Source organism: Ascaphus truei, chromosome 1 (assembly GCF_040206685.1).
Source record: "Ascaphus truei isolate aAscTru1 chromosome 1, aAscTru1.hap1, whole genome shotgun sequence".
Classification (NCBI taxonomy): domain Eukaryota; kingdom Metazoa; phylum Chordata; class Amphibia; order Anura; family Ascaphidae; genus Ascaphus; species Ascaphus truei.
The window spans coordinates 267102888-267122460 of NC_134483.1; the positions used below are offsets into that span (position 1 = coordinate 267102888).

Below are 19573 nucleotides of genomic sequence, written 5' to 3' on the forward strand. Positions count from 1 at the left end.
TAGAGGAATTTAAATGTTTCTACGAAACTCTGTATGATGGAAACAAGGTCACTCACAATCAGAAAAATACAGAGCTGCTCAGATTATTTCTGCAGGAGGCAAAACTACCGAGGTTGGGCAGAGATGTGGGAGAGCTAATACAGCAGGACTTCACACTCGAGGAAGTGGCGGAGGTAATTAAGACACTCAAACCAGCAAAAGTGCCTGGACCAGATGTGTTTTCTAATTTATACTATAAGAAATATCTGAAATCACTAGCTCCCCATCTGTTAAAACTCTTTAACAAAATTCTAGCAGGGGCCTCCTTCCCAACACAAATGTTGTAGGCTTCAATCTCTCTGATCCATAAACCTGGTAAGGACCCGGCAGACTGCAAGAGCTACCGGCCCATTTCACTGATCAATTCGGATGTTAAAATTTTTTTCAAACTTATCAAATAGGATGGGTAGCGTCCTACCGGTTAATCCACTTGGATCAGGAAGGGTTTATCGAAGGCAGGCAGGCGGCGGACAATACCAGGAGGATTATAGATTTGATTGATCTGGCCAACCAAAAAAACATCCAGTCCATGGTATTAAGTCTAGACGCTAAAAAATAATAGAAATAAACTTTAATTTTAAATGGCAAGCCTCCGCTATCAAATACTTAGGGGTATATCTCACCCGGGATTTCAAAATTCTATACAAAGCAAACTACCCAAAGATGATTAAGACATTGGGGGAGGATCTTAGGACATGGATGAGGGGCGGCATATCTTGGATTGTCAGAATGCATAGCGTGAAAATGAACCTCCTCCCAAAGATGTTATATCTTTTCCAAAGCCTGCCAATACCTTTAGTGACCTCCGACATCCTCTCCCTACAGTTTAACATTATGAAATTCATTTGGAATAAAAAAAAGCCCACGAATTGCAAAAGGCATCTTAAAGAGGCCTACTTCCAAAGGGGGACTTGGGGTACCTTGCTTGTTAGCTTATTACAAAGTGGCACAATTAAGCCAAATTGTCCAGTGGCACGCAGATCCGAACAAGAGGCGGTGGGTGGAACTAGAGAAAAGCTGTGGTGCCCAGGTTGAGCTGCATAATCTGATTTGGCTCCCTAAGGGAAGCTCCAACAAAATGGGGGTTCCGCTTCAGTCCATGGCCAATTCCCCAGAACCCGTGAGGATCCATTCTGCGTTCGCCGACGAAACCGGAAGTGACGCGACGGGCCGAACCGGAAGTGACGCGACCTCGGGAGGGGGGTGGAGGGAGTACACCTATGCTGCGCATCAATTGTTATGTGTCTAAGCACATGTTGATCATGTAAGTGCAATACTTATTGCCTTTTCAATATATCCATAGTGAATATACAGTGTTGCACTAGAATTGTCTTTATTTCCATTTCCATTGAGGGTTCGTCCTGCTATCATCTGGGAGTGTGTACAAGCAAGACCCCCCTGCACATTGCTGAATCTACCCACCACATCTATTGCCAAATACAGGCTGTAATACCACTGGGATAATGTGAGTTCCCATTCATGATTCCTGCTCAGATTGCTGTATTCATTTAGACATATTGCACTATTTTGTTATTCTTTCCCTTACATGTTTATGGTGATACCTGCGCTCCCCACAAGTTTCTCCACACAATTCCTTGAAGGTCTGGGAGGCTACTAAATATAGCTGTAACCTCACTTCCAAACACTCCCTAATGACCCCGATAATCGGCAACACGGACTTCGCTCCAGGAATGAATAGCGGTAATTTGTTAGCTTGGACACCGCCAGGTATCACACGATTAAAGGATCTGGAGGGGAGGATACATATAAAAACATTTGAGCAAATTAAATCCACAAAGGATATCCCAAACAAGGAATTCTTTAGATACCTCCAGCTCCGAGATTTTTATAACAAATTCCCAATTAGACCAGCAAGGACAAATTTTGAGCAGCTGTGTTCTAGAGATACGGACATGTGGGGACTAACTTCTAGAATGTATAAGGAAGTGGTCTGTCCTGAGACTCTGACGACCACAAGGCCCAGTTACATGAGACAGTGGGAGACAGATCTAGGGGAGATATTAGAGGACGAGGACTGGGACGGGATCCTGCAGGCAGCAGCGAAAAGTTCAATTTGCACCACGTTAAAGGAGAACGCATATAAAGTCCTCATGCGTTGATACTATACCCCAGTAAAACTATCTAAATTTGTCAAAGGATACTCCCCGCTCTGCCCAAAGCAGTGCGGGGAGATAGCAGATCTACAACACATGCTATGGTCTTGCACGAGGGTGGCCCCGATTTGGGAACAAATTAGAGATTGGATACAGAGGATACTCGGCTTGGAGATCCCCCTGGACCCGTGGTTATTCCTATTGGGCAGACGGATCCAGGGTCTGTCAAATGCGTCGCACAATTTAATTGCGCACTTTGCAACAGCCACCAGGTGCGAGATAGCAGCACTGTGGAAACAATCGGATTTACAAGTAATACCCAAGATTAGAAACAGAATTTGGCACCTCTGCCGGATGGAACAGTTGACGAGTTTGGTCAATGACACCGGCCCAAATTTCCTAAAAGTCTGGACGCCTTGGCTGGCCCAGACAGACATCCCAGGGATAAGCATATTGTAGACGGACGTTCACAGAGGTACACAATTGGAGACTTTATAAGGTGAAATTATAACAAGGCTTTATTGTGCCTTTTCCTTTTTATCAGGAAACCATCCAAACACAGGGGGCAGGGGGGGAACAAAGCTTCTATTCACTTGGGAGTAGTTCTAGTGAAATCCTATGCAATTAATTCACAACTCCCTTAGATAAGCATGTCTCCCAGCCCCAAACACATAGCATGAAATGAACAGATATAAAAAGTCTTGTTAATCAAAGTCTTATCTGTTAGCAGGCTGCTGTAGGGGAAGCTTCTCTGTTCTCCTGGAACCGCACCCATGTGTGCACAGAAAATGTCAGCATCCAGGTTTAGAAGTCTTATTTGTCAGCTCCAGAGATCTGTGTTCTCTTGGTCAGTCTCTCCTGGGAGACTCAAGAACCTCTGCTCTGTCTCCAAAGTTCAGCTCACACGTATGAGCTAAGGAGTCACTTCCTGTCTCAAAGGCAGGCTTTTTCTACCAACTGTAATCAGGCAGGTGGTGTTAGTTAATTTGCTACCTGCAGTTAACCACCACACTGCTGGATTAGAGGCACATTTGTGAACAGGGATAAGTCCCCTGTTACACATATCTGCAATCCTACAATGATAGATACAGGTGCGTATTCCTTTGACAACGTAGGGTCCACGACCACATAGAGACGGATGGTTAGAGTAGTGGATAGAGAAGAGCCCGATGAGTAGGGAAGAAGCCAGGAGTTCGAAACGACGGATGCAACGGCAGTGGCACCCTATCCCCCCCCCCTCCCCTCCCACCTATCCCTTCTTTCCTGTCTGTGTTGTGTCTTGTCAGTTTGGTGAGTCATGTGGAATGTATGTTACACTCAGTTGATGTCATATTCATGTTACGTGTTGTTAAAAGATACGGGTTACAGTTGATTCCTGAGACAATTGTTGGTGATATACTGTATGCATGGAAAACCCAATAAAAGTAAAGTTGGAAAAAAAAAAAGTGCGTTAGAACGTGTCAAACAATTGGATCGTAATACTCTGCTTAACACTCCACCAAGGTATGTTCAATCTAACAGATTCAATGTGTTTAGCACGTACAGCACAGCATCAAGGATCATCCAACAGAGCGTGCGGCACAATTGGCGTATCCTGGCTAATGATGAGAAGATTGGCCAGCTGTTTCAGGAGCCTCCTATATTTTGTTTTCAACGTGGTCCCAGCATTGGTGACATGATCACACAGACTGACCCTATGGACAAATATGCACAACCCAAAACCTGACTGACCAAGAAACCTGGCTCATACAAATGCCGGGGCTGTACGACCTGTCCGTTTATGCAGGTCGGGTCATCATACTGCCACCCACAAAGTGGTATGCGCATTAAAATTCGACAATTCCTTAACTGCGAGTCAAAATTTGTAGTATATTTGATCAAGTGCCCCTGCGGCCTGTACTACATTGGCAAAACGATTAGGATGTTAAAGGAGCGGATAGCCATTCATCAGTCCACTATCAGGAAGGCATTAATGGCAAACACAGACGACCAGGAGTTCAAATGCCTACCAGTCGCAAAGCACTTCAGGGACATGAGACACTCATTGGCGACATTCCGGTGTATGCCAATTCTACAAGTTCAAGTACCACCACTGGGTGGCGACAGGAATAAACTTCTCTTGCAGAATGAGGCCAGGCTGATTTTTGAGTTGAAAACTGTAGCTCCGCATGGACTTAATGAGGACCTCAAGTTGGGATGTTTTTTTATGATACTCTAACCCCTCTCTTTTCTAGGCTTTTTTGATGATTTTTTTATATATATATATTCTCAGATAAGTTTTCTCCATGGCTCCCTTCATGTCACACACTTCGCACTCCCTTCACGTTCATTGAGTGATTGCATGTGTATATGTGGGTGTCCGGGTGTTTGACACGTTTGCTTCACTGTCCTACCAGCCTATGCCATAGTGTCTACACTACACCCTTCATCCCCCCTTCTCTGGGCACATCCAGTTACTTAGTTTCCTATCAGGGAACATAAGGGGCCATAATCTGTCATGTAACAAGTATTTATGGTAGTGTATTTTATTTCACTCTATGAGGTTGGTTTGGTAGTGGCCATAACTGGTATGTGCTGTGTTCATTGCACCTAATGTGGACAGGACCCGTTCCCGCATTGCCTAGGCAACAGCTGGATACACAGGGTTATGTTGCGCATTTGGTTGCTACGACGCGGTACAGCCACACATGCGCAGTTGCACTAGCGAGCTTTAGGGCTGTTCACTTCTGCCCCCGAAGCGCATGCGCTGAAACGACGTGCGGCGCATCATCAAGCGCCGGGGTCGTAGGCGGATGCGTCATCACAGTGGGAGGGTAACATTGCCCAAACAGACAGTGCAGGAGGTTGTCCAAGATGGCGGTGCGTTCCACGGCCAGATTGCGTGTCATGGACACCATACACTGGCGACACACTTTATTCGAGCTCGGCTAGTCCCACGAATTCGGGTATACCCGGGTGTATTGAGGTTTGTGACTGTTTTCTGCCCGAGTGCATTGAGTTATTTTCCAGCAGGGATTGAAACATTTTATTCCCGCTGGCTGCAATACTGCACAGTATATATATATATACTGCATTACAATTCATGAATTTATGCCATCTGGTAGACACGCGAAGCATTGCATCCTATTAAATCCTAATCAATATCATTTAACAGATCAGCCGCCCATCAGCCAGGCATGAACCCAGGCTGGGAAGGCAAATGCAACGGGGCTTGTCAGAGGTGAGGAGCGGCGCATTCCAGGTATCTGCCAGGTACATACCGGGTATTTGCTCGAATAAAGTGTGTCGGTGCAGTACGTCTGGTTATGCGGGTTCTTTGGGTCCCACATGGGTGAGTTTGATTGTTTTTAATTGGTTTGGGTATATATGTATGTTCACTGGCACTCTTTCATTGCACATCCCTGAGGAAGGTCACGTTTAGCTGACCGGAACGTTGGATGCAGTGCCTTGTATTGTCTATCTGAATACAGTTGTTTCATCTACCTGGCTGTGTGCTGTCTCTCCTTTCCGGATCACCATCTGGTAATATATGTGTAGCCCCGGTAAGAAATAGTGGGCTACATATCTTTTTCCTACTTGAGTATGTCCTGTTAAGGGCAGGCACCAGTGGTAATCATGGGTTTTCCCCCCACCAAGCCCTGCCTTGAGTGATAGAGGTAGGCCCTGCCGTGAGTGATAGAGGTAGGCTTCTGACTCTGTGGCAGGCCTGAGACAGAGGGAAAGTCCTGCTGACATCATGAGGGGCAGGGCTGTATCTATTTAGTGGGCTACTCCTGTGTGTGTAGAGAGATTTCTGTGAGAGACAGTTGAGAGTGAAGAGAGAGAAAGGAGAGTCTGTCTGGGAGCTGGAGAGTGTGTGTGTGTGAGGGGCCCTGCCCTGGCAGTTGTGCAGGAGTGGAACCAAGAGAGTGGAGAGTGCCGGAGCAGAGAGAGCATGGCCTGGGAGCTTCAAGGAGTCAGGAGAGAAGACACTCAGCCATACTGAGTAGAGCTGATAGTACTAAGTACGATGGACCAATGCCCCTCACCCTGCAGATTGGGTTGAGGGGGGGAATCTAGCCTCACCCAGAGGGCCTACCCTTGGGTGGAGGTAGGGGTATTGAGGCCCCATTACAGCCATCCTGCAGGGGTACATTCCTGGAGGAAAAGAGGAGGAGGTCAGGATCCTGTGTACTGCCAGACTTGCTGCTGTGAAATGAACTGCTGCTGTGTGCGATATTAAGGACAATAAAGACATTGCTGTTTTATACAAAGAGACTGTGTGAGATCTGGATCATCCGCTCTGGGACCAGGGCTTCTCTGTAAGGGTCCCACCCCATATCCCTGTGGCTTATAGAGATGGAGGCGCTGCACCACAAGGACTGCTAAGGAGATGGAGGCATATACCCCAGAAGCCTGGCCCTGTCATCCCCCACACCAACGCGGGAGACTCAGGCCCTCCTGTTCCAAGCAGGTATGCACCACCATAGTACATGTAGCCAGCCCTCACTACACCCTAGAGGTCCAATCTGCGACCGGGGGGGCGGGGGAACATGGGCTACATTTGGAGGCGAGCTGCTGAGATCCAGAACAGGACAGGCTTTCAGCAAGGCAGAGCAGGAAGAGTGAAGTGCACCTTCCGTGCAAGTACTGGAGAGAGTAGGGCATGAAATACCAGGGGTAGTCAGGGGAGCGTGGATTCCCGCACAGTACGCCCTGGGTGCCATAAGAGTGTGATGTAAGATGGGTGTATGGCTATTGCTGTTCTAGTCCCTTGAGGCAGATAGTGTGAGGCAACTGGGGTGGTTAGCCTGTTAACTAGTCCAGGGACCATGGCCCAGGGCCCGCACTATGAGTGGCCAAAAGTAGGAGACGCCCGTACTTAGGGAGATGCCCGGTACACTAGCCAGCACCCAGATAAAACACACCACAGAGTACTTGCAGGAACCGTCAGCAGTGCGGTGCACAGAGAAAGAGTTCTGCCTAGCTTGGGGTATGCCACATCATATCAGTGGGCAAACAGTCAGAAAGCAACAGAGAGCGTTCAGTGAGCAGTTTGAGTATAGTCAGTGTCTAGGAACGAGTTTTGCCGTGTTTAAAGCAGCAGGCATTGGCTTAAGGGTTGTTCATGTATTGTGCGCTTGAGACAAAAGGTGGCACTGTGTGCTCATTTGCATGTCATTTCCCAGAACCCCTTGCTGTAGCGGAAGTGCTGTGTGATAATGGTGAAAGGCGGGGTTGCAGACCTGTCTAATACATGCAAATGAGCATACAGTAATATTTCCATTTGATTATATATATAGTCATGTTTAATGTATTCCAATGTAACAAGCATTTTTGTTTTAATAGCAACCATTTACAAAGTCACATTCCCTACCTTTTTTGAAACAGGATCTGGCTGTTGAGCTCTGCCTCTCTCTAGCAGTGAACCAATTGCATCTAGTGATTGCCTGGTCACATGATCTTCCACACAGATCTTTGCATCATGGCTCCTCTTCTGCAGCACTTATTGAACCCCCAGCCAAATTTGGCGATCGATCGGCATCTTAGCTAATCACTTGTCAGTGTGCAGATTGTATTGATGCTAGTGATGTACCAAGTACCCGGAATTACCGGTACCCAGCAACTGAGAAGTGGGCCCGGCGCTGGATAATACCCGGCTTCGGGTAATGTCAGGGTAGCTGAAAAATACATCATCACTTACCTGCTGTCAGCGATGGAAGGCGAGGAAGACCCGTGAGGAAGACGGCGGCGACATCTACAGTACCGACACACTTTATTGCAGTGTGGCCGGTACCGCAAGCCGGGAGATTTCCCGGCTTGCTTGTGGCTGCCCCTCGGCGTGCCGCGCGTCATAGACGCGCGGTCACGCGTCTTCGGGAGCCTGCGCCCCCTGCACGCGCGTCCAGGGCTCCCCGAGGGAGCCCTGGTGTCCCGCGATCTGCGGGACGGCGGCAGGGGGTTCCGGGGGACCCGGCGGACCCGGTAGCGGTAGGGAGAGCGCCCCGATCGGAGGGCGCTCTTCCGCTGCTTCGGCGCGCGCCCGTCACACTCGGGCGCGCGCCAGGCTACTGCTGCGGCCAAGAACGGGCAAATGCTCGAATAAACTTGGCCGCAGCAGTAGGAAGGTCAGCAGCGGTCCTGTGGCGGTGGCAGCATCAGAAGTATGTGTTGATCTGGCGCGGGAGCTGCAGGAATCCATAGCAGTGTGAGCTGGGGGACCACGTGACCGGAGCAGAAGTGTTCCTATTGGACAGCCGGCTTTCCAATAGGCACTCTTCTGCTCCGGGCACATGGTTCCACAGCTCACACTGCTATGGATTTCTGCAACTCCCGCGCTGGCCCTACCCACATTCCTAATGCTGCCACCGCCACAGGACCGCTGCTGACCTTCCTAGATGTCGCCGCTGTCTTCCTCCACCCCCAGGTAAGTGCCAACCAGGTACCCGGCTGGGTAGATTTGGTTTTGGCCGGGAACCCGTTACCCGTTTTGTTTTTAAAAGTAGGATCCAGTCCAACACATATTGATGCACATATTTAATGGGATTTTTGTTGTTGTTTTACGGCAATTTGAATTGCAGCTTTAAAGGACATATGGTGAAAAGATTTCAGAATTTTGCCAGGGGTGATACACTGTAATGGAGATCATTTATTAAAAACAGGTATGTCTCAAGCAAAAAATACAAGACCAAACAAGCCCAAACTTTGAACACAATTCTGATTAAATAATTCTAATAATTAAGTGTCATACACAAACTCCCAGGTGACCTGTTAATGGTAAAGTATAAGACACATGTATGATTACAATTCCACATAAAATTGAAAGATGTAGGATGAATTCAACTCAGAGGACATGGCAAAAAAAATTAAATTAGAAGTATTTTAAGTACTCGGCGAGCGTATCAGAACACATGCAATTTAAAGTTCAGCATTTTATGATGAAAGAAATAGCATTCAACTCATGAAAGAAAGCAACATATTAAGCAGTAAACCCTCTACATGCCATTAAAAAAAGTTTCCTTTTATTTTATTTTTAAACACAAGCCCTTTAATGCAAAGGCAATCTTTTTACATTTTGTAATTAGAAATATACTTTGCTGAAAATGTGCCACCCAGGGAAATAAAGATGGCTGCAGCCATCCATACACACTAAAACAGATGTTACCCTAGTACAGGGGTCTACGACCACCGGCTCCTTGAGTAAATACCTGTGGCTGTGTCATGGGGCCTAGCCAAGTGGTGCTAGAAGTTGAGCCAGAGGCCCACACTCTGCGGCCAATACCTTCCTCCTTTGCCTGTTTACCTTGTCGGCACATGGCGCTGGAAGTTAGGTGCGCCCAGGAGTCGGGGGGGGGGGGGGAATTAAGTGAGGGAGTAGGTGGGAGTGGGGCTTTCCCCCCCCCTTTCCCTAATTGTGATTGAAGTTTGTCGTATATGTTGATGCTCATATATACCTATTAGTGTGTGTGTGTGTGTGTACAGCATAAGTATATTTCATGTATGTGCGTGTAAGGGTATGTAAGGGTGTTTATTCATATTCACGCATGCGCTTCTTCCTTAAAAGGTTGCAGAACCCATGTCATAGAAACAGCTGATACAGGGATTTAAAACAAATAAAAATAAAGAGTTCATGTTCGGCAAAACCGAAAAGGTTTTGAAAGAGTGGAACATATTTAAGTACAATATAAACAACATACAGTATTTTAGCATTTCATTTTGGATTTTGGAGGACCTGCTTCTTTAAAAGGGATTATTCTTTAGTAAATGCCAATAGTTTGGAAAACTGGAAAATATATGAGAAATTACCCTGATATTTCACATGAGAAGGACATTTTAATTACTTCTATATCATTAAAGGTAAAGATGCTCTGGAAAAAATAAAAAAAAAAGGTAAAAAATACGGTCTAAGAATATCCATCGTTCAATCCTTACCTAAATGTTTCCTCCTGCAGCTGTTCAAGTTGGGTTTGAAGTTGCAAATGCCTTCGTCCAGCTGGGCTGTTTGGATCTTCTAAAGAATCTGATTGATTCAAGCGTTCCATAATAATCTGATTCTCTGCAAGCAAACTACCTTTCTCTTCTTGAAGTCCAGCAACCTGAAAGCATATTTAAAAGCTATTTTACCTTTTTTGCATTCACTTTTTTACACATCCCAAAAAGGAAGGCGTCTTCTCCCATGTAATATTAAGTTTAAGTTGCATCATATAGTTATTTCAGTGAGCACTTCGACTGCTGTCGACCCTAAGAAAATAAAAAAATGAGGCGGAACGCAAAACACCCATAGCGTAACATAATCAACGTTCACACTCGCAGGGAAGTATGTTACACGTCTGTAGCTGCAAGGAGTCTCTCTGTTCTGTCAGCGGACTGTGTGCATGTCACTACACCAGTGTTTCCCAACTCCAGTCCTCAGGGAATTCCAACAGGTCAGGTCTTAAGGATATCCCTGCTCCAGCACAGATGGCTCAGTCAAAGTGACTGAGCCGCTGATTTACCCACCTGTGCTGGAGCAGGGATATCCTTAAGACTTGACCTGTTGGGGTTACAGGACTGGAGTTAGGAAACACTTCACTACACTAGAGTCCTCGGTGCACCATGAGGAATTTGCGGTCTGGCGCTGAGCATTATTGGTCAGTGAGATAGTAGGCACCTATGTGTAGGAACCGGTTTTACGCGTTTCGTGACTAATTGTCACTTCATCAGGGATGAAACGTGTGGGAACGGATTGGACAATACCAGCAACTTTTATTGTATCATTATATGTGTCCAATGCAAATCTGCTAGTACTCACATGGTATATACAACCAATAATTTGATAATTATCCTCATCACAAAACAGGGAAATACACTCTATACACCCATTTCAACTTTTTTGGAGCACTTGTTCACTTTTTTTCCCAGTGTTCCCATAATATCTACTGTTTATAGGTGCACAGGATAGGGACTTTCCACAAGTTTTTTCTAATGGTGTTTACAGGTACCTGGTATAAGGGACAGTGTATCAGAAATATGATAGTGTATCAGAAATATTTTGTGTGGGGGCAGGAGTTTTAGTATTTTTGGGAAAATGTGGTCACATTATTTCTTTACCAACAATATAGTTTAAAAAAAAATGGGAAAATTAAAGGAATAGATGCGTTGCTGTTTTCAGTGTAGAACACCAGCAACAGGATAGATAATGTATCATAAATAAACTATAGGGAAGAATCAGTATTTTTATATATAACGTATGTCCCTTTATTTTACAAGACACAGTCCCAGTGTATAATACAGGAGTTACCTTTTTAAATTAAACACACTGACACGAGACAAAAGGGAGTACCAGTGGAAATCAAACCTATTCCAAGCCTCAGCTCAGTAGGTTGAAACATTTAAAATATTATTAGTGGACTGATTTTGGTAAAAAGGTACCAACTAATCAAAACAATCCCTACCCACCCCCCAAAAAAAGAAGCAATGTCAGTGCAATATTAAGGCAAACACCTACTTAAAAGCTGCAATTTTTTTAATTAACCTTACCTGAACCAGTGTTTCCACACAGCTGGTCCATGTAAAACATCCATGTGCACACTCCTCCGCCCCCGCCCCCCCCCCCCTCCCTTGATTCTTGGTAAGGATTTACATTTGGCTGGTGCTTACTGTACATATATACTAAGTACATTTAGGTATTACCTTTATGCATCACCCTATGGTTTTACTTAAAAACATTAATTTAATGAATATCCAAAAGCAGAAATCCTCATGCATTATACTGTATTATTTAAATAAAATCAACAACCAAAGAATTAAATGCATAGCTTACCGTTCGTGGTAATTACGTGAAAAGAAATTACACTCTTGCCTATCTCAAATCTTATACATAGAACTGTGTTAGATATATGTGCATACTCTCTTGTAGTCATATTTTTTCCAATTAAAAAAATAAAGAAATGTGTATGCAAACCAAAGAAGCATTTTGTTAGCAAGTGTGGGAAAGTGTTAAAGTGTGGACACGGTATTCACAATTGACCCTTTCTTCTAGATCATTACATTTAAATCTCAGCTTATTTCTTTCCTCTTGATTAAAGTACATCTTAATTTACATACAAAGCAAAATAAAACATTTTTACAAAATTTATGATTGGTGATAAAGCTATTTATTTTTAGTTGACCATCATCCCATCAAAATAATTTTGTCTATATGTTAGACAGGGTAAACAGGGAACATTGGGTAGAGGAGGAACATGGATCAATTGCACAGTTATCTACTGGATATTTAGTAATAATTTAGTAATACTGCTGCAGTCAAACTGACTGAACTCCTAAGGCTGCGCTTATAGTGCCCGGCAATGTGACGTCGCGCCAAAACAAATACATTGGATCCGTTGCTTGCGCTTATAGTAAGCGCGACGGCAAGGGAGCGACGGAGCTACAAAAAATATTGAAGCCATTGAAATTTGATTTTGGGAGAGACAGTCGCCACATATGACTGTCTCTACACCAATCACAGTTTGAATGGGACTGCCAGGGACCCCCGCTGTGTTAATCTGATGGGCCATTAGTCTGTTTGCAGAAATGTCACCGAAATGTTGCAGCACTACTGGGAGATTGCCCCAGATTTTCAAAGGCAAGTGTTCGGATACTCGTTGTTGCATCTGTACATCCAAGACATTTTATTTACATTTTTATAGCCCTATGCTGTTAGTGACATACAGTATTAGTCTGCAGACAATTAATGGGGTATTTCAAAAGAGTGTGTGTGTATATATATGTAGCGCACTTTCCCCAGCCCCTGAGAGATGTGTGGCTATGGTGTGTGTATATGGTGTAATACCTGTGTTGCACAGTGTCACGGGAGCTTGTGCAGGGTTATAATATAACACCAAAAATCACTGGGTTGAATCGAATGCGACTATGATAAATAAAGTTTATTCCTTAGAGATAAGGTGAACACACAGGATTGTACAAATAACAGACAGAATATGGACACTTATGTGGGAAGGGGTCAATGAAGTAATCTGGATCTGGATTAGCAATTCATTCAGGCATCAGTAGAAGTAATCACGAACAACACTGGGCATAGAGCTGACAATCAGTTATAAAGGATTTTGGCTCTATCCCTAACATTGGGTCTCAGACATTGGTTCACAATTATCTGTACCCAATTACCTTGTGCCAGCTAAAGTGGGAAGCACTTTGGTACCTGCCCCCAGGTAACTGACACATGCGCACAATCCTCTGGTCAGAGTCCCATTTCCTGCACCCCACACTGAAAAGTTGGCGTCTCCGAGTCTGCCATTTGGGATTCTAGCCTGGGAAACTCCGACCAGAGATGTGAAACACAACACTTTACACAAGTACCCATGTCCTGCTCTCCCCCACCCTTGCATACTTAATCAAGGGCGGTGAGCCTTTCATTCATGGGTTTCCCTCAGACATCCTGACACCCGGTGGCCATTAACATTCCTTCTGGGCCAGTAGATTTCGCGGGCTTTGAAATATCAGGGATGCAGAGTAACATTTTAATATTATAAATATATTAAAATAATCCGTTCTGTGATTCTGAGCGGGCTGAAATTTGCTAGGTCCTCCTGCCGCAGGACACTTGCCATAATGGCCAAATTTCAGCCTTCCACGACCCCCACAAACGGAGATAACAAAACCAAGTTAAAATCACCTATTAATTTTAATGCAGGATTCTCCGCTATAGGTTAAAATAAATCACTGCATTTCACTCTTGCATTGGAATCAATAGGGCCGACGCCACCATAGGAAATGCATTGGCCGGCGCCGCCATAGGATTTAATGGGACCTCCGCTACTATTGGAGTCAATGGGCAAACCACATTTTTCACTGTTACCCCTACTCCGTTCAGTTGAGGGGAGAGGGTGGGGAATTGCCATGCAGTCATGCCGGAACAATGACTACATGGTGGCCAAATCCCCGCCCTCTGGTCCTCACGGAACCGGAGTTATGGGCTTTCAGTTTAAACTGTTTTACATTTATTTAAGGGACTTGAGAGTGTATCACTAAAGAATAGACAGGGAAATAGAGAAAATCATATATTAAAACGTGAGCAATTTTGGATCTATGAAATGTTAACTAGACATCCTACTGGTTTTAATGAACTCATTGAATTAACTCCTTTTTTAAGATAATGGTTTTTAACTTGAATTTGTATTAGAAGTTCTTTTATATATGTATCCATATTTTCTGTTTTTTTCTTTTTTAATATATATAATAGTACCATGTTCTGTTTAAATTTAATATTGCTTATATGTATCATAAGGCATAAACATGGTACTAGAGGTCATATATATATATATATATATATATATATATATTCTTATAAGGGTTTTTGTTGTGAATGATGTGCTTTATATAATATGAGCAATTTATGCACCCCTTGTATGAGCATTATAACACTCAGTTGCTTATTATCTATTTTATCTCTATCAATTGTATAGAGTAAGAGGTTACCTTACGATCGTAACAATTAGGCATACTAAGGGTGTCTTTTTTGGGGGCCGTCCTATCTGACTGTGTGCCGCCTATAAATGCGCGCGGATGACGCTGTACGTGACCTCCTGACGAAGCACGTGATGCGAAACGCGTAGAGGTCACGACAGGTCATCCTGCGCGTGTTTCCTGACAAGCTGAGATGGAGCCTGCAAGAGGCACTAGCGGTGTTTTCCATCTTCACGGTGCCGAGATCCGGATCCTTTTGCGGTCACCGCGAACCCGCTTCCTGCCTCAGTGTGAGTGTCCGTCTCCCCTTGCCAGTTGTCTATATATCTATGGCAGTTTCATTATAAATCGTTAGATAGACTTTTTTTCATGTTTTATACTTTATATGCATTTTTATTGTAATTTGTATGCTGTGCTGCTTAGGGCTTAGTTAACATTGGAGGTACTCTCTATGATTACTGAGTCTCAATTGCATAGCTATTTCATCTGAGGTGGGGTTGGATCCCCTCAGTATCTGTGTGTATTTTTTAATAAATTACCATCAACTAATCCCTGGTGCGCATCTGTGCATTTCTTTTTACTTTGTTTTTCAGGGTGCCCTCCTCCCTCTTGAAGGGGTATCACCTTGAAGTAGGAGCCTTTGGGGAAACGTTCTATGCGCATGCTGCAAAGGGATTGTCCACATTTTACTACAGCACGAGTGCTGAATATCCTGCTTTTTCTGCTTTCAAGATAAATAACTGTTTCCAGATACAATTTATTGGACTTTGGACTCTGGTTCTCTCTCCCTTGGATTTTCAGCTGCATAGATAAGACTGCATTTTTATCTCATATATTCATGTGTATGTTTGTGTTTTTAATAGGGGTATTTTCAAGATATTAATAGTATTTTTAGAATAATACATTATTTGGGTTGTATTCACTGCATTTCACCAGTATGGCTGAGCTATGAGAATTCACCACTATATTTATATCCAGTTTGGATAATAGAAATAACAGAGGTGCTCTTTTGGGTCAAATGTTTTGTGAGAATATTAATCTAGAAGAAATCTCGGTAGATTTACCATCAAAGATCCTTGCTCTCAGCAAATTATTAGAGCAAGAAACAAAAGCTTTTTGGGAGCTTGTATCATTTGAGGAATACCTGAAACAAAAAAGGGTTCCTAGAGGATTAAGATTGCTACTCAAACCCACATATGGCAATGATAACCCAGCCTTTCTGGCTATTTGGGAAGAGATTCTTGAGATAAGTTCCATTAACCTTATTAAACTCCTTATGGGAGAGAGGAAAAAAGAACTGCAAGATCTCTCTGTTAAAATTGACAAGGTCAAAATGGACATTGTTGGTTTACCAACACTAGAAGGGCTGCCAAAATTAGTTGAAAATATGGTGGATAAATTGAGAAAACATGAGAAAGGCATTATGGTGAGGAAAAATAAGAAGTTCCTTTGAGATAAGGTTGATTATTTGGAAAATAGGCAAAAGGACTGGAAAGATAAGACAGCAAAAACTGTTAATACAGATAAAGCTGTCTATGATCAGACTTCACAGAAATCTACAAGTATAGAATCATCTAAAAAAGAGGTCCCTAAAAATAAGCAACAGCCTATGTCATCTGGTGAAATACCTAAAGTCCCAAAAATCTTTAAAAAATCTCAATATAAAGAGAATATTCAAAGATTGAATAAAGATTCCCATAGACCAACAAATGAAAATACCAAAAGAGATCACTCTAACAATAGACCTCCCCATCAATACAAATATAGAGAGAGGAGTCAAAGTGATAATTGGTCAATGGTGGGCAAAAATGGGAAACCTAAGGATGTTAAACACAAATATAAACATCAAAGGAAAGACCAACATGCCACTAAAGGGAACAAAAGTATTGCATTTGAACGACCGGTTTCAAATAAATTTCTTGACCTTTATTTTATTTATTTATAAAATAATTTACCAGGAAGTAATACATTGAGAGTTACCTCTCGTTTTCAAGTATGTCCTGGGCACAGAGTAAAACAAATAATACATGGTTACAAGTACAGTTACATAAATGAACAGGGTATACATTATATACAAGACATTGCATGCACAGTTAAAGAAAATGTATATTATGAGCGTATGAAACAGTTACAGACCAGATTAAAGTGTGAGACAGCCTTAGATTAGAAAGAACTTAAGCTGGTGGTGGATATGAGAGTCTCTGGTAGGTTGTTCCAGTTTTGGGGTGCACGGTAAGAGGAGGAGGAACGTCCGGACACTTTGTTGAGCCTTGGGACCATGAACAGTCTTTTGGAGTCTGATCTCAGGTGATAGGTGCTGCATGTGGTAGGGGTGAGGAGCTTGTTCAGGTAGCTGGGTAGCTTGCCCAGAAAGTATTTGAGGGTGAGACAGGAAAGGTGAACTTTGCGCCTAGACTCTAGTGATGACCAATCTAGTTCTTTGAGCATTTCGCAGTGATGTGTGTTATAGTTGCATTGGAGAACAAAACGACAAATTGAATTGTAGAGGGTGTCAAGTTTGCTAAGGTGGGTTTGAGGAGCCGAGCCATATACTATGTCTCCATAGTCAATAATTGGCATTAGCATCTGCTGTGCGATACGCTTTCTGACCAGGAGACTTAGGGAGGATTTGTTCCTGTAAAGTACCCCTAGTTTGGCATAGGTCTTGGTTGTCAGGGTATCAATGTGCATCCCGAATGTTAAGTGGGAGTCAAACCATAAGCCCAGGTATTTAAAACTAGTGACAGGTGTTAGGGTGGTGTTAGCGTTGGTTCTAATCAGGAGCTCAGTCACTGGAAGCTTTACAAATTTAGTCTTGGTCCCAAAAACCATTGTTACAGATTTGTCAGTGTTTAAAAACAGTTTGTTTTGGGAAATCCAGTTTTCGAGTCTCAGAAAGTCAGACTGAAGTATGTGTTGAAGGTCAGAGAGGCTATGGCTGTGTGCATATAGGATTGTGTCATCTGCATACATGTGTATTGAGGCTTCCTTACAAGCTGTGGGAAGATCATTAATGAACACTGAGAAGACTAGGGGCCCCAGAACAGAGCCTTGCGGGACACCACAGGTGATATCCAGGGGGTTGGAGTTAGAGCCTGAGATGGACACATGTTGGGATCTTCCTGATAGGTAGGACTGAAACCAGTTTAAAGCATGTTTCCCTATTCCAGAGCTCTGGAGTTTGTTAAGCAGGATAACATGATCAACTGTGTCAAAAGCCTTTGCAAAATCTAGGAATACTGCGCCAGTGAGTTGTCCCCGTTCCATTCCACACTGGATTTCATTGCAAACTTTTAGCAGGGTAGTTACGGTGGAGTGTTTGGGACAAAACCCAGACTGTAATTGGCTAGGGAAATGTGTCTTGGTGTAGAAATCGCTTAATTGGGAGTGGACACATTTTTCCATAACTTTGGATAGAATTGGGAGAAGTGAGATTGGCCTGTAGTTTGAAACAGTGTTTTTGTCCCCACTTTTGAAGATTAGGACAACTCTGGCAGTTTTGCAGGTCTTAGGGATATGGCCTGCAGACAGGATAGAGTTGACTATGGACGCAATTGGTTTGGCAATGGCTGGGGCACCAAGTCGTAGGAACCTAGATTGTAGTAAGTCGGGTCCACATTGGCTGCTTAGTTTTAGTTTGAGGAGCGCTTGTGTAATCTCCTCTTCAGATACTGGGCTAAATTGAAAATTGTGGGCTGTGTTGGGAGGGGGTGGGACTGTAGGGATACTCCCAGGATGAGATTCATGTTTGGGGTTTGTGCTGCATTTCGCTAATAAGTTAGTGGCACACCCCACAAAGTAATCATTGAATGCATTTGCAATGTCAGTGGGGTTTGTCAGAGTAATATCCCCCTTAGTGATATTACTTGGTTGTTGATGGTTAGGAGGCTGGAATATATTGTTGATAACCTTCCAGAAGTTAGCTGGGTTTGATGTATTTTGGTGGAGATTGTCAGAGTAATATTGTGCTTTTGCATGCTTTGTTTGCCTTGTGCACATGTTCCGCATGTGCCTGTAGTGATTGAGATCCTTGATAGTGCCAGTTACTTTGTAGCTTTTCCACAAGGCATCCCTGAATTGGTAGAGCTAATGGTAATGAAAGAGAAACAAATGAAGATAATAATGATTGTTTTTTTCAGAAATCAATCAACACCAAGCCCAAAAGACCAAGTTGGGACTTAGACAATCCCCCCTCAAAACCTCTGCCAAAATTGAACCGAAAAAGGGGATATTCAGACGAGGTAAGAGAGGAGGGAGAAAGCCCCCCTACCAAGAGGGGATCCCTGAGCCATTGACACTCACTAGCCATGGGATATTTAATTTATCTTCCCTCATTATAGATAAACACCTTTTTTCAAGTGCTTAAAAAGGGCCTTACTTTTGCCCCTTCAAGAGAATCAAATGAATTTGATCTCTATATCGATTTTCAGAAATATCTAAGAAAAATTACCTTACAACGTCATTACAGTAGCACTAAGGCTACATCGGACTATATCCCGCTAAATGATCCGATTGATAGTACTATTGATCAGATGGCTGTTATTGAAGATCTTGAAGCCCTATTGAAAGAGAGTGATCCTGACTTTGTCAATTTTGGAAGTTACTTACACTCTGGTTTCAAACCAAATTCTGTATTTTTTCCATATGCCTCTAGGGGTCACAATATTGAATTATTTGGAAAATTGGTTGAACAGGATTTTAAAGAAATGTGTAAGAAAAAACACCTTGGATTGTATTCCAATCTGACTTGGGAGGAACATAAAAGTATTAAACAACTAAAGTCCAATCCAAACATTGTATTAAGGTCAGCTGATAAATGGGGTGGAATAGTTCTCTTGGATACAGAGGACTATTTTAAGGAAGCTCACCGCCATTTACAGGATCAAACTTCATATGTTATACTAAAGAAGGATCCTACAAAGGAATATTTGGGCCTAATAAAAACACACTTAAATGGGGCTTTGGATATTGGAATAATATCCAAGTCAGAGTAT

General features: G+C 43.4%; 1 protein-coding gene across 3 annotated transcripts in view; it reads right to left on the bottom strand.

Annotated features, from left to right (window-relative positions):
• HOOK3 (hook microtubule tethering protein 3) overlaps positions 1-19573 on the bottom strand; it is a 727656-nt gene that overhangs the window by 394291 nt on the left and 313792 nt on the right. For all 3 annotated transcript variants that reach the window (XR_012802125.1, XM_075603879.1, XM_075603871.1), the window contains one exon: positions 10065-10228. Coding sequence is in view for 2 of the 3 variants with exons in the window: in XM_075603879.1 (XP_075459994.1) it covers positions 10065-10228 (164 nt within the window). In the remaining variant the exon portion in view is untranslated. The remainder of the gene's footprint in view (positions 1-10064; positions 10229-19573) is intronic.